The sequence below is a fragment of the Stenella coeruleoalba genome (genome assembly GCF_951394435.1).
Source record: "Stenella coeruleoalba genome assembly, chromosome: 7".
Classification (NCBI taxonomy): Eukaryota; Metazoa; Chordata; class Mammalia; order Artiodactyla; family Delphinidae; genus Stenella; species Stenella coeruleoalba.
This window is the reverse complement of record NC_137153.1, coordinates 95434598-95451640: the sequence shown is the minus strand read 5'-3', so window position 1 is coordinate 95451640 and position 17043 is coordinate 95434598. Positions and strand designations below refer to the sequence as shown.

The following is a 17043-nucleotide window of genomic DNA, read 5'->3' as shown; positions in this document are numbered from 1 at the left end:
GCAAACATCTTAGATTAATTCTAAAATAACTGGGAGTCCTATTATAGAATTGCTCATGAAAAAATAGCAACTGTGCCAATAACTGCAGAGCACCCAAAGTGGTCATCAACTTCCTAATCTGAATTGTCAACTTACTTCTTTCAGAGTCCAAGGTGGAATCGATTTGCACAATATAAGAGGCCCTAACTAAAGCATATTGTGTCAGTGCTGTCAAACACACTGCTCCATCTGAATTCAGTGAACATAATCTCCATCCCCACCCTTTTTTCATTTAAAAAAGGAGGTCAGCAGGTGCAACAGAGTTCAATTTTATAAAGACTTTCCCAGGATAATGCTCAATGAAAGGATAATAGCCTTATCTCTGATGGTATTCTGGGACAGAGGCCAGTACTAAATAGATCCTGTACTAAATAGATTAAAGAAAAAAGATCTTTACAATGTGTTAGTAGTAACAATCAGAAGAAACCTTATATTGCTTCCTGCTCAAAGGGTTCATGGACACAGAAGCCTCAATGAAGAACATTAAAACAACCCAGAAATGACCAATGTTTTACAATTGTTTTTCTTTTCATGTTTATTAGCTAATGCATTTTTAGTGAACTCTTTTAAGGTAGTATTTATTTTATTATTTTTTAATAGTAGAAGTATAAACATATGATGTTTGGTTATAAACAGCAAGACATTTTTCTTCTAATGCAAAAAGCAGGGAAAAACCATGCTAGAGTAATGAAAAGTCTAAAACAAAAACCAAAAGCTTATCTAAACCACACCAGAGGCAATCCATGCAATTCAGCCAGTGTTATTCAAAGGCCATCAGAATGAGTGATCTTAGGAACCTAACTTGGGTATATAAACATCTATCTTGGTAAACAGTTGCTATAGTCCCCAGAATGTTTAACTACTACAATATATCAAATGCCTTTTAATAGTCAATTATTTATTCTTTAGCTCACTATCACGTATAACAACACCCCTAAGAGGTATGTTTCCATCGCCATGCTCCAAACATTACAGATGAAAAAAATGAGTCATACTTCCAAGGCCTTTTAAGCAATCACTGGCAAACTACTAAGAAACAGAGTTCTTCACTCCTAGGCTACAATGCTTCTTCTGTGTCTTTTCTAACAATCATAATCAGACACGTATTCAATAAGCTCCTGGGCAAAAAGCATATGGTCCACAGATACTGCAAAGATAACATGTTTGAAAACATTTTTTTCCATCACCCACTCTCTAAAATCTGCTGTCTCCTCCCGTGTTAATTCTACCCTGGTTAATGGCTCCAGCACCCATAAAATCCCCAAGATGAAGTGTGGAAGTCATCCTATATCTTCTTAATCTACATCTTCCATCTACGTCTTCCCACACTATTCAAAACATTCAAGATACCAAGTCCCAACAATCAGATCTTTCTGTGTTTATTTCAGACCATCACGATCTCTTATTGGGTCAGTTAAACTATTCTCTCGGAGGGTTTCTTAACTCCATCCTGTGTACAACCTTCAGAATGATTTCTGTAAACTGGGCATTAGTTGTATTACATCCCTGCCCTCAGGAAAATTCCAAACCCCTTGGCTTCAAGGCCCTCCTAAGGCAGGCCTCTTCCTAAAACTCCAGCTTCATTTAAGCATAATAAACTACTTATAATTCTTGCTGTTTCACAAACTTCCAGGCTTTTCCACATGCTGTTCTCTCTGCTTGGGCTGTCCTTTCCTAACTAGCATCTTAATGAGTGTTCCAAGTTTGAGCAGAATTTCTACAAACTACTCAAGCTTTACCTCCTCTGTCAAGTCTTCTCTGATGCACCCAAACAAAGCTATTTACTTCTTGGCTCTATTATAAAACTTAGCATATTATTTTATAATTTTTTAGTTTACATATCATCTCTATCTTTAGAATGTGAGCTCTTTGAGAACTGGGACCTTATGCCTTCAAAATATGTGGAACTCCTATCTCCTGGCATACAGACAGCACTCAAAAGCCATCTGGTAAATAAAACAGACAGAAATAACTACTTTTAGTCTCTTATAGTTTGGTGTTACATGTTATATATAATGATATATGCTTTTCAACATTGACTACAAAGTACACTATCTGAAACAGGATTTCTACACTTGATCTTAGCCAAAAGGCCGAGAAGCGATGAAACAGGATTTCTAAACCATGGTATTAATGCAATTCTTGGGCAATTCTTGGTTGTATGGGGCTGTCATGTGCATTTGCGGGATGTTTTAGCAGCATCCCTGGTCTCTATCCACTAGATGCCAGCAGCCTCCCTGTAACCTCTCACCCAGCTGTGACAACCAAAAATGTCTCCTGACACTACTAAAGGTCCTTGTGGGGTGGGGGGGGTGGGGGTGGGCAGCAGTGGCAGGTGCAAAATCACCCTTAGTTAAGGTCTACTGGTCTAAAATATCAAATTATTTGAAACAAAGAATTGGCAAGTTGGAGGCTAATTCTTGTTTAAAAATTTTGTTTGATTTGCTATCTCAATAATACTTGTAGGCTATACAAAGAGAAAAAAACAGTCCTTAAAAAACGTGCTTTAGGACTTCACTGGTGGCGCAGTGGTTAAGAATCCACCTGCCAATGCAGGGGACACGGGTTCAAGCCCTGGTCCGGGAAGATCCCACATGCCGCAGAGCAACTAAGCCTGTGTGCCACAACTACTGAGCCCACGTGTCACAACTACTGAAGCCCGTGCGCTTAGAGTCCGTGCTCCACAACGGGAGAAGCCACTGCAATGAGAAGCCCATGCACCGCAACAAAGAGCAGCCCCCACTTGCCTCAACTAGAGAAAGCCTGCACGCAGCAACAAAGACCCAATACAGCCAACAATCAATCAATCAATAAATAAAATTAAAAATAAAGAAAGAAAAAAGAAAATCTTTTGAGGCAGAACAGTTTTCATTATGAAAAACAAATTACATTGCTATGAGAAGTTTAATTAATTAACCCCTTTCGCTCTAATTAGGAAAGCATTATATATTTACATGCCAGAAGAAAGCAAGACAATTTTCCAATTTCAGCTTCTAGTAACCAGTGAAAAGGATGGACATATTTACAATTCCCAAGAAGCACCATTAACCAGCTGTAGATATGACATCACCTGTCAATCACTATTGGCACATAGTAGGCACACAAGAAATATTTGCTGAGTGAATTAACTTTGGCCATCTATGTACAAGACTTCTACTAGGTATTGTGGAGGACAAAGAGAAGTTTGACTGCCTACTGTAATGCAAGCTCCTTAAAGATGGAGAGGACTGTACCTTGTTTTTGTCTCTCTGGCACATAATTAGTTATTTGTTGAATAAAGGAATTAGTTAAAACTGCATTACTAAATTTAAGGATTTTTTCCTCCCCTTTTTAACAATCAAGTTTCCCTTGCTGGTCTCTGACTTGGAGGCAATTAAATCAGTTGCTACGGTTGTATGTTTCATTCATTTATAAATTGTATCAAGACCAATCTTTTGATTCACTGTGGCCAAAAAGAATACATACTCTCTGTGGTTTAAGTTATAGTGTTACTGCCAGGTAAAAAAAGAGGGTAATAATCTGGTCGTCCATTCATACTAACTCTACACTTACCAACCAGATAATGATAATCAAAAGGCTTGTTAGTATTCATAAATCTTATACGAATGGATCACATAATCTTTCATGATTTTCAGCAGTGATCACTGAGAAAGCACCAAGCTGCCAAAGCACCAAAATGTGAACATGGTCCAATTGGCAGGTCATAAAGCTCTCAGAATTTATACAAAATACAGTACACTGAAGAAGCACTCTTAAATAGGAGTGCTATAAATGGGACACAAACAAAAGGAAAATAAGAATTCTGTCATCTTACTACTGTGTTAGGGAAAACAAAATAAATATTGATACAATAGTTTGATAAGAGTAATACAAAAGAAAATAAGGAATTCCATGTAAAATATTAGCACCAACTGAGAACGTGCAGCCAGCCCCCAACCTACAGGTTATTCTCATTTCTAAACTTTGGTTTAGAATTTAGACTGCATGTGGAAAGAATCAAATGACATGTAAAGCATCTGCCACAGTGCATGACACAAAGTAGGTACCAATAAATGGTATGTTGAAACAAAACGCAGGGCTTAAGTCTGATTTACCTATTCAGACTCAGATGCCCATGCTCAACAATGGGGACAGTGGAATAAAGTGAAGGGTGGACTACAGGCCAGAGGTGGTGGTAGGGCCAGAATCAGGGAAGGGGGAGAGGAAGGGGAAGAACATCTGAGCAGGCATTATGTTCCCTTCCCTTCACCACCTGTCATGGTCTGGCTGGGCTGAGATGAAAGTCTCATGTAAAGCTGAAGTTAGTTTCAGAGGGAGGGTGATTCTTTTCCCCCCTACAATGTATACATTATTGAGTTTTCAAAAATAATGATAATAAAGGAGGAAAGAAACTTCTTCATCAGAAACCGGAGGGAAGAAACATTGCTGGGTTTATGCTCTGCTGAAAATAAGAACTCAGATGGGAGCTCTCACCAGATGGTTTTAGTTTCCTCTGTAGGGCATAAGGTTAGGAAAGAGGAAGAACAAGAGAGCTTAAGAGAATAAAAGGCATGAATAATCCTTGGAGAGTATGTATAAGAGAGATAAATGAATGAATAAGATGAATTATTTAGAGATGAATAAAAAGAACTGATTTCACAGCAATTCTAGTTAGACTGAAGCTAAACAATTTGCCTGTTGGTGGCAACCCACATGGATACAGAATTGAGCAAAGGATAGTATGTTAAGAGAATGAGAAATTATTAAGTGGCAATAGAGATGAAGAGGGAAATTCAGTCTATTATGCTTTCAAAAAACATGAATAATTGCTATGTGAGGTCCTATATTAGGGCTTCGATATTCAGAGATGAATAGAGCATGATCCTGCCCCCAGGAAACTCATGCACCACTGCAGCAAGGTGATAAACAAAGAACCAAAGAAGTTTAATACTGAGTCCTTATGGCATTTGGCAACTCTAATTTTTTAAAGGCAATTGTTACATTGTTTTATTCTCTAGCATCATATATTTATGATTTGTGTCTATATAAACTATGAACCAAAATAATAAAATGCACATTTATACACCTACCACTCAATTCATGTACTAAAACTTATACTTTTATATTCATCTGAAATCTTCTGCCTGTCTTTTAAAGCTCCTTGTAATATGGCAGCATCTTCACATAACTCATCTAATTTCCAGCTATTTCTTCCAAGCTTTCTATTCTAGTCAGACATATTTGACAGAAGCATTACACGAACTTAAGTGTCCAAGAAAACATCTCCTCTTTCTTGTCCAAAAGAAACAAAGAATTGAGGAAATATTATTTGCCTAATAAATGCATTTCTTATATTACTACAGGAACTAAAAGCTTTTCCTTATAAAGATTTTAAATAGTTTGTAAAGGTAATAAAAGTTCACATGAATGGATGGTTAAGTGCTAAAAAGTACCTTCAAACGTTGTCATGGAAACTTAAAACTCTGAAAAGGATTTATATTATCTTTTCATTCTGGCAAGAAAAATGTTATTTTACCTTGCATTTTAAAATAAGGTTTAAAATTATCATTAAAAAAGTTACTACCCCAGGGACTTCCCTGGTGGCGCAGTGGTTGAGAATCTGCCTGCCAATGCAGGGGACACAGGTTCGAGCCCTGGTCGGTGAAGTTCCCACATGTTACGGAGCTCTAAGCCCATGCGCCACAACTACTGAGCATACGCTCTAGAGCCTGCAAGCCATAACTACTGAGTCCGCATGCCACAACTACTGAAGTCTGTGTGCTCTAGGGCCTGCGTGCTGCAACTACTGAAGCCTGCACACCTAGAACCCGTGCTCCGCAACAAGAGAAGCCACTGCAATGTGAAGCTCTCGCACCACCACAACGAAGAGTAGCTCCTGCTCACCGCAACTAGAGAAAGCCCACGCACAGCAGTGAAGACCCAATGCAGCCAAAAATAAATTAATTAATTAAAGAAAAAAAAAGTTACTACCCTAAACAGGATCCTTCTCTTTCATGAACTTTTAAATTGTGGTACAATACACATAACAAAAAATTTACTATCTTAACCATTTCTAAGTGTACAGTTCAGTTGCACTAAGTACATTCACACTGTTGTGCAACCATCACCATTGTCCATCTCCAGAACTTTTCATTTTGCAAAATTGAAACTCTTTATATATAAAACAGTAACTTCCCATTCGTCTCTCCCCATGGCCCCTGGAAATTACCATTCCACTTTCCGTCTCTGTGAATTTGACTACTCTAAGTATCTCATATAAGGGGAATCATACATTTGTCCTTCTGTGTCTGGCTTATTTCATTTAACATAATATCTTCAAAGTCCATCCATATTGTAGCATGGGTCAGGATTTCCTTCTTTTTTAAAAAAAATTGTGGTAAAAACACATAACATAAAATGTACCATCTTAAGCATTTTTTAAAGTGTATGGCAGTCTTACCTATATGTATATTGTTGTCCAACAGATCTCCAGAAATTTTTTACCTTGCAACACTGAAACTCTATACCCATTGAACACCATCTTCCCATTTCCCCTTCCCACCCAGCCCCTGACAACCACATTTCTACCTTTAAAGAATCTGACTACTTTAGATACCTCATTTAAGTGTAATCATGCAGTGTTTGTCTTTTTGTGACTGGCTTACTTCACCTAGCATAATATCCTCAAGGTTCATCCTGTTATAGTACATGACAAGATTTCCTTTTTTTTTTTTTGCAGTATGCGGGCCTCTCACTGTTGTGGCCTCTCCCGTTGTGGAGCATAGGCTCCGGACATGCAGGCTCAGCGGCCATGGCTTACGGGCCCAGCCGCTCCGTGGCATGTGGGATCTTCCCAGACCGGGACATGAACCCGTGTCCCCTGCATCAGCTGGTGGACTCTCAACCACTGCGCCACCAGGGAAGCCCGAGATTTCCTTATTTTTTAAGGCTGACTAATATTCCATTGTGTGTATTGATATATACCACATTTTCTTTATCCATTCATCCGTCAATGGACATTTAGGTTGCTTCTACCTCTTGGCAGAATAATGCTGCAATGAACATGAGTGTGCAAATATCTCTTTGAAATCCTATTGTCAATTCTTCTAAAAGTGGGATTTCTGGGTCATATAGCAATCTATTTTTTTCTAAGACTTGATTTTTTTTTTTTGATTAGTTTTAGGTTCACAGCAAAACTGAGAAAAAGGTACAAGATTTCCCGTATAGGGCTTCCCTGGTGGCGCAGTGGTTGAGAATCTGCCTGCCAATGCAGGGGACATGGGTTCCAGCCCTGGTCTGGGAGGATCCCACATGCCGTGGAGGAACTAAGCCCGTGAGGCACAACTACTGAGCCTGCGCGTCTGGAGCCTGTGCTCCGCAACGGGAGAGGCCGTGACAGTGAGAGGCCCGCGCACCGCGATGAAGAGGGGCCCCCGCTCGCCGCAACTGGAGAAAGCCCTCGCACAGAAACAAAGACCCAACACAGCCAAAAATAAATAAAATAAATTAAAAAAAAAAAAAGATTTCCCGTATACCTCATACCCCCCACATATGCACAGCCTCCACCATTATCAACATTCTCACCCTGGAGTGGTATGTTTGCTACAACTGATAAAACTACAATGACCAATGATAATCACCCAAAGTCCACAGTTTACATTAGAGGTCATTCTTGGTGCTGTACATTCTATGGGCAGACTCTCAACCACTGCGCCACCAGGGAAGCCCTGCCCATTTTTTAATTAGGTTGTAAGTTTCTACTTGCTGTTGAGTTGCGGAGTTTTTTATATGTTCTGGATATTAACCCCTTACCAGATACAAAGATTTGCAAACATTTTCTCTCATTCCATGGGTTGCCTTTTACTCTGTTGATTGTGTTTGACTGACAGAAGTTCTAAATTTTGATGAGTTCAATTTATCTACATTTTCTTTTGTTGCCTGTGCTTTTGGTTCACATCCAAGAAATTATTGCCACATCCAATATAAGGAAGCTTTCCCTTATGTTCTCGTTTAGGAGCTTTGCAGTTTTCTCATGCATTAGGGTTCTTTCATGGACGTTTAACAATTCTCTTACAGATTTGGAAAGTTCCCACTTAAACCTAAATTATCTTTTAAAGATATACCTCTCTGAAATTAATGACTGAGAGCTATACATGTGAGGTCAAAGAACTGTGTATTTTCTAACAGAAATATAGCTGCAACAACAAATGGACAAAGATAATAATAAAAATTATCTGCTCCTTCCAAATCAATTTGTACCTCCAGTTTTAAGTCACCAATCCAAGAAACAATATAGATTATCTTGAGAAATTCAGAAATTTCAATTTAGGGTTGCTGTTAAAATTAAAGTGTTTAGGCCCCTACACCAAAGGCTCTCTCTCTATTACAATTTTATAGTTTTCTATTTGCTTTTTTAAATTATTATCTTCTCCATCCTCCATCGCCATGCCTTTTGATGCTGCCACTATTATTACCTTTGAAAAATGCCTAATCTAACTTATTTTGCAAACAGCTGCCTCAAAAGACTAAGGGTGCCTTTATCACTAGGCACCAATCTAAGACGTCTGTTTTCTGAAATAATGTTTATTCATTAATACTCCTGAACACCCACTTTGTGCAAGATACTATGGGTAATACAAAGCTGCAAAACTCACCAGAAGGGGCTTCTTATCAGGGCCTATTAAGGCCATACTCGGTATCATATTCACCCAGGATAGGGGCCTGGAAACAAAGCATAAAAGCAGGGCAGCATGGAGCATTTCTCCCCAGTGGATCATCAGAGCAGGCAATACAGCCAACAAGGAACTAGCTCTTTTCTGGCCCTCCAGATGATATGTCAGGTTCAAGGGACCAAGACACATCTGGTACATCCAAGAGAACTTGTTAGACGTTAGTTCAATACTAGATCATGGTTTTGAATGCCAGGGTAAGACATAGAGACTTTTATTTTATTTTCTTACCACTGATTTCTGAATAAGAGATTAACATGATTGAAGCTCTAGGAATATTAATATGGCAGCAGTATGTAAGGGCACTAGAAGTTAGAGACTGGAGACAGGAAGAGTATTACATTTCATTGGTAGAATAATAATAATAATAATAATGATGATGATGATGATGATATAACAGCAGTAGCCAACACTTTTTTTTTTAACAACTTATATTAGCCAAACATTGTTCTAATGATTTTTTCATGTATTAACTCCTCATAACAACTCTATGAGGTACTTTAGGTAAAAATATTATCCCTATTTCATAGATGGGGAAATTGAGGCATGGAGAGATTAAGTAACTTGCTCAGGGTCTCACAGATATTAAGTAGCAGGACCAACATTTGAACCCAGATAATCTAGTTCCAGAGTCTCTACTATTAATCACTCCATGATACCACTTCTCAGAGTACACTACATATACTCACATTGTCTAATATTTTAGGAAAACGCTTAAGGAATAACTCATCCATCCCTGAAACCTGATAATGACAGAGCTGATAGTTCTGGTATTAGACTCAGCAAATCAACACATGTGAGGATATCATGTGGGACTAGAAAATGAGAACTTAAAGAATAGTTGGTACCTCTTTATTCAATGCCCACCAAGTGCCCAGTATTCTTCATGCATCATCTCATTTAATCCTCACACCAACCTAAGAGAGGGGCATTATTTTAAATCTACCTTTTTTCAGTTGAGGAAATCTAGGCTCAGAGAGGCTATACCTTCTGTCCCTCATTATACAGCCCATCAGTGACAGAAGCAGAAGTAGAATCCAGATCCCAATCAATCCCGTGTTCTTCCTACTCTCTTATGTGGAGGGCATGCAGCAACGGGACAGGAATACTGCCAGTCTGGAAGGCTGCAGTCCTTCTGCCCTCAGAAGGCTAGCGCCCTCATCTGAAACACTCTGGAGCCATGCCGGTATGTGTATAGTTATGTCCCCAGGGTGCTTCTCCACCCAGCCAGAAGTTACACCAGGTGGATGCCTGAGTCAGCCCTTGTTCCAAGGCTAGAACTAGCCTGTGAGTTTGGGCAGGACTGAGGCGGCTCTGAGGATTCTTATACACAAAATACAAACGTGAAACCCCATGGAAAAATACAGGCTTGAAGGACTATCACTATGCAGCCCTCCACGAAGAGAGGTAAAAAAGAAAAAATTCTCTGAAGGGAAATGCTCTGAGTCATATGGAGCTGAGGATAGCACCTGGAGATTAGCAACCCAAGAGAAGAGAGCTAGAGTTCAGGAAATTGTCTATGCTTGTTTTCTCAGGGAATTCCCATATGTTTAACCTCAGTTTCTCAAAACTTATTTCTTCGAAAAATGGTTAAGACATAATGTGTAATTAAAAAAGCAAAACACAAAATTTGAAAAATGCTGGAATTTTCCTTTTTACTTCTTTTTTTTTTTTTCTGAACTTTTCAAATTTCCTATCATAGACATATGTTACATCCAGGGGTAAAAATAAAATAAACTAATTGAAATACTTTTAACCTATACTTAGGAAGAGGGGGAAAACCCCCACAAATTTCCCATAGAGTAGTCTAATAATTCCCAAATACTCAAACAGGCAACATCAAAATCACCTGAAACATTTGTAAAAAATACAAATTTCCAGAGCCCAAAGACCTACACAGTCAGAATTTCCCTGGGTGGGGCCTAGGAATCTAGAGTTTCAACAAGCTCCCTAGGTGACTATAATAATATATATCAAGGAAGTCCAAAAGCACCTTCACTTCTCTTTTTCTTTCTGAGGTTCTTTGATGATTTATTTAATGCTAGGACAAATTTATATTGAAAGGCAAACACAATATTTAACAGTGACTGGACTGTAGACTTGGATGGCCTACTGTCTCACCATTTATCTCTGCAAACTTCTGAACATCACTTAGGGTTTTCAGTTCTTGTCTTGGACATGCTGCTACACACAGTGCTACAGACTTGATCTTCCGGTTTATCAAGTCCAGATTGCATGGATCCAAAAAGAACACGTACCTAAAGCATGAAGAAAAATATTGAGATATTATTTCACAAAATACAGTCTGGTTCACTGCATATTTGAATAAACCTAAGAGCAAAGAACATCTCATTTCCCCTTCACAAATTTAATCATAGATGAACAAACATTTCACAAATCTAATCAAACACGAATTTTTTTAAAATAATTGCTTATAAACATACTGTTAACAGTGGGGATGGAGGAAATACGGGACTCATATTTTTCATGATCTATTTTTCTAATATTTAAAATTTTGCAATGTGTATTTTATAATCAAAATTGTCTATTTTAGTATTTTTAAAATAACTAACTTTAGTTTTATTTTTTTTGACAAAGTTGTATCCCCCAAATTACTGAAATACTGTTATATAACATGAATTATAATTTAAACATAAACTTTAATGAATATATAATCATATATAAAGTGTATCATTATAAAAATGAACATATATTGATATATACAAGGTATAGCCAAGAAGGCTGAGTAGGAAGACCCTGAGATTATCTCCTCCTATGGGCACACCAAAATTACAACAGCAACTATTGATGAGAATGATCTGAAGACTAGCAGAAAAGATTTCCCGCAACTAAAGATATAAAGAGGGAATCACAGTCAGATGAACAGTGGGGTGGAGATGTGGTACAGGAAAGATCCACACCTCTCAGTAGGCAACCCACAAATGGGAGGATAATCACAATTGCAGAGGTTCTCCCCAGGGAGAGAGGGATCCGTGCCTCATATGGATGCCCAGCCCTGGGACCCTGAACCAGGAAAACAAGCCTCCAGAACATCTGACTTTGAAGGTCAGCAGGGTTTGCACACTGGAGAGTCAGAGGGCAGTAGGAAACAGAGACTCCACTCTTAAAGGACACACACAAAATCTCACATGCTCCAAAACCCAGCACAGATATAGTAATTTGAAATGAGTCTAGGTCAGACTCACTTGCTGATCTTGGGAGAGCCTCCTAGACAGGTAGGAGGCAATTTCAACCCACCTAGGGACATGATTGCTGGTCACAGCCATTTTGGGGAACTTGTTCTACCATAAGGACATTGGTGCTGACAAGCACTATTTTGGAGTCCTCCCTCTAGCCTATCAGCACCAGGGGCTTACCTGCCCACAAGCTGGTTACCCCAGGCCCAGGACGCCCCCCAACCCAGGACAAGCAGCCAGCCATGCAGGGACCCAACCTCACCATCCGATGGGCCAACACCAGCCCCAGGCACCATAGAGAGCTACCCCAGGACCTACTCCCACCCACCAGAGGGCCAAGACCTACTGTAAGCTATGCTGGGACACAGGCCTATCCACCAGCAGGCTAGCACCCGCCCCAAGACTCACCAAACTTTGCAGCCACCCATGCTGGGAACCAGCCCTGCCCACCAGCAGACTGACATTAGCCCTGGACCCCCTGGAACCCACTGTCAGCCATGCCAGGACCCATGTCCATCCACCAAAAACATTAAACACTGCAGGGGGAAGAGGGTGTTAAAATTGCACCTTCCTTGTTAGAATGTCTTTGAACTTAAGAGACTATCAACTTAAAATAATCATGCATAAATATGTTGTTATATAGGAACCTCATAATAACCACAAATCAATAATCTATAATAGATACACAAAAAAGAGAAAGGAATCCAAACGTAACACTAAAGGGAGTCATCAAATCACAAGGGAAGAGAGCAAACGAAGAAGAAAGGAACAAAACAGAACTACAAAAACAACCAGAAAACAATTAACAAAATGGGAATAAGTACACACATATTAATAATTGTTTAAATGTGAATGGACTAAATTCTCTAATCAAAAGACATAGAGTGGCTGAATTGATAAAAAAATGAAACCCATCTATATGCTGCCTACAGGAGACACACTTCAGATCTAAAGACAGATACAGACTGAAAGTGGGGGGAGATGGAAAAAGGTATCCCATACAAGTGGAAACCAAACGAAAGCTGGGGTAGCAATACTTAGAACAGAGAAAATATACTTTAAAACAAAGACTGTAACAAGAAACAAAGAAGCATATCATATAATGATCAAGGGATTGATCCAAGAAGCAGATATAACAATTGTAAATACATACGTACCCAACACAGGAGCATTTAAACACATAAAGCAAATATTAGCAGACAAAGGGAGAAATTGACACAGTTTCTTGTATTATTAATTGTTAATTGCTGATTGTATTATTAACACAAGAATAGTAGGGGACTTTAACAGCCCACTTACATTAATGGACAGAAAATCAATAAGGAAACACTGGCCTTAAATGACACATTAAATCAGATGGACTTAACTGATATATAAAGAACATCCCATCCAAAAGCAGCAGAATACACATTCTTTTCAAGTGCTCATAGAACACTGTCCAGGATAGATCACATGCTAGGCCACAAAACAAATCTCAACAAATTTAAGAATACTGAAATCATATCAAGCATCTTTTCTGGCCTCAATGATATGAGACCATAGTTGGTAGAAATCAACTATAAGAAACAAAACTGCAAAAGCCACAAACATGTGAAGGGTAAACAATATGCTACTAAACAAGCAATGGGTCACTAAAGAAATCACAGAGGAAATAAAAAAAAACCTGGAGACAAATGAGAACAGAAATACAACAATCCAAAATCTATGACACGCAGCAAAAGCAGTTCTAGGAGGAAAGTTTATAGTGATCAAGTTTACTGCAGGAAACAAGAAAAATCTCAAATAAAAAACCTAACCATACATCTAAAGGAACTGGGAAAAGAAGAACAAACAAAACCCAAAGTTAATAAAAGGAAAGAAATAATAAAGACCAGAGCAAAAATAAAATGAAATAGTGACTAAAAAATGATAGAAAAGATCAATGAAACTAAGAGTGGGTTCTTTGAAAAGACAAACAAAATTGGTAAGCCTTTAGCCAGACTCATCAAGAGAAAAAAAGAAGGCCCAAATAAAGAAAATCAGAAATGAAAGAGAAGTTGCAACTAACACCACAGAACTTCAAAGCATCACAAGAGATTACTATGAACAATTATATGCCAACAAAATGGACAACCTAGAAGAAATGAATAAATTCCTAGAAACATATGATCTTCCAAGACTGAATCAGGAAGAAACAGAAAATATCTATACACTGATTACCAGGAAAGAAATTGATTCAGTAATCAAAAAACTCCCAACAAACCAAAGTCCAGGACCAGAGAGCTTCACAGGTGAATTCTACCAAACACTTAAAGAAGAAGTAAAACCTATCCTTCTCAAACTATACCAAAAAATTGAAATGGAAGGAATGCTTCCAAACTCATTCTATGAGGCCAGCAACACCCTGATACCAAAACTAGACAAAGACGTCATAGAAAAAGAAAATTACAGGCCAATATCACTGATGAACATAGATGCAAAAATTCTCAACAAAATATCAGCAAACCGAATTCAAGACATTAAAAGGATCATACACTATGATCAAATGGCATTTATCCCAGGGATGCAAGGATGATTTAACATCTCTCAATCAATCAATGTGATACACTACATTAACAAACTGAAAAATAAAAATCACATGGTCATCTCAATAGATGTGGAAAAAAACTTTTGGCAAAATTCACCATCCATTTGCGATAAAAACTGTTAACAAAGTGGGCATAGAAGGAACATATCTCAATATAATAAAGGCCATAAATGACAAGCCCACAGTTAACATCATACTCAAAGGTGAAATGTTGAAAGCATTTCCTCTAAAATCAGGAACAAGACAAGGGTGCCCACTCTTGCCACTTTATTCAACATGGGAGGCCTAGCTACAGAAATCAGACAAGAAAAAGAAATAAAAGGAATCTAAACTGGAAAGGAAGAGGTAAAACTATCACTGATATCAGATGACGATACTATATACAGAAAATCCTAAAGACACCACCAAAAACTATCAATATTAGAACTCATCAATGAATTCAGTAAAGTGGCAGGATAAGAAAATTAATATACAGAAATCTGTTATGTTTCTATATACTAACAACAAACTATCACAATGAGAAATTAAGAAAACATCTCATTTACAATTGCATCAAAAAAAAAAAAAAAAAAGCCCTAGGAATAAATCTAACCCAAGGAGGTTAGAAACCTACACTCAGAAAACTCTAAGACACTGATGAAAGAAACTGAAGATGACACAAATGGAAAGATACACCATACTCATGGACTGGAAGAATTAATACTGTTAAAATTACCTTACTCCCCAACACAATCCACAGAGTCAGTGCAATCCCTATCAAAATATCAATGGCATTTTTCATAGAATTACAACAAATAATTCTAAAATTTGTATGGAAACACAGAAGGCCACAAATAGGCAAAACAATCTGAGAAAGAAGAACAAGCTGGAGGTATCATGCTCCCTCATTGCAAACTGTACTACAAAGCTACAGTAGTCAAAACAGTGTGGTACTTGCACAAAAACAGACAAATAGAAAAATGGAACAAAACAGAGAGCCCAGAAATTAACTCATGCACTTATGATCAGTTAATCTATGACAAAGAAGACAAGGATATACACTGGGGAAAAGACAGCCTCTTCAATAAACGGTGTTAGGAACACCAGCCAGCCACATGCTAAAGAATCAAACTGGACTACTTTCTCATACCATATACAAAAATAAACTCAAAATGGATTAAAGATTAAATGTAAGATCCGACTGTAAAACTCCTAGAAGATAACACAGGTAAAGTGAGAGAGTGGCATGGACATATATACACTACCAAACGTAAAATAGATAGCTAATGGGAAGCAGCTGCATAGCACAGGGAGATCAGCTCGGTGCTTTGTGACCACCTAGAGGGGTGGGACAGGGAGGGTGGGAGGGAGGGAGACACAAGAGGGAAGAGATATGGGAACATATGTATATGTATAACTGATTCACTCTGTTATAAAGCAGAAACTAACACACCATTGTAAAGCAATTATACTCCAATAAAGATGTTTAAAAAAATGCTATTAGACATTGGTCTTAGCAAATTTTTTGGATCTGTCTCCTCAAGCAAGGGAAACAAAAGAAAAATAAACAAATGGGACTACATCAAACTAAAAAGCTTTTACATGCCAAAGGAACTATCAAAAAAATGAAAAGGCTGCCTACTGAATGGCAGAAGATATTTGCAAATGATATGTCCAATAAGGGGGTAATATCCAAAATATAGAAAAAACTCATATAACTCAACATCAGAAAAACAAACAACCCAATTAAAAAATAGGAAGAGGACCTGAACAGACAATTTCCCAAGAAAACATACATATGGCCAACAGGGATATGAAAAGATGCTCAACATCACTAAACATCAGTGAAATGCAAACCAAAACCATAAGATATCACCTCACACCTGTCAAAATGGCTATCCTCAAAATGACAACAAGTAGCAAGTATTGGCAAGGATGTGGAGAAAAGGGAACCCTCGTGTACAGTTACTGGGAATATAAATTGGTACAGCCACAATGGAAAATAGTACTGATGTTCCTAAAAAAATTAAAAATAGAACTACCATACGATCCTGCAATTCCACTTCTGGGTATTTTTCCAAAGAAAACTAATAAAACACTTAATTTGAAAAGGTATATGCACCCCTATGTTCATTTGCAGCATTATTCACAACAGCCAAGATATGGAAGCAACCTAAGTGCCCATTGATGGATAAATGGATAAAGAAGATGTGTTACATACATGTATGTATAATGGAATATTACTCAACCATAAAAAAGAATGAAATCTTGCCAGCTGTGACAACATAGATGGACCTAGAGAGTATTATGCTAAGTGAAATAAGTCAGAGAGTGAAAGACAAATACACATATGATTCCATATGTGGAATCTAAGAAACAAAACAATTGAACAAACATGACAAAACAGAAACAGACTCATAGATACAGGGAACAAACAGGTGCTTTCCAGATGGGCCGGGGGAGGTGGGGGATGGGTGAGATAGGTGAGGGAGATTAAAAGGTACAAACTTGCAGTTACAAAATAAATGAGTCACAGTTACAAAACGTACAGCAT

General features: G+C 38.1%; 1 protein-coding gene across 2 annotated transcripts in view; it reads right to left on the bottom strand.

The window, feature by feature from the left end:
• Positions 1 to 17043, bottom strand: part of SLC44A1 (solute carrier family 44 member 1) — a 166856-nt gene that overhangs the window by 58526 nt on the left and 91287 nt on the right. For both annotated transcript variants that reach the window (XM_079926901.1, XM_079926900.1), the window contains exon 4: positions 10869 to 11005. In XM_079926901.1, coding sequence (XP_079783027.1) covers positions 10869 to 11005 — 137 coding nt within the window. The remainder of the gene's footprint in view (positions 1 to 10868; positions 11006 to 17043) is intronic.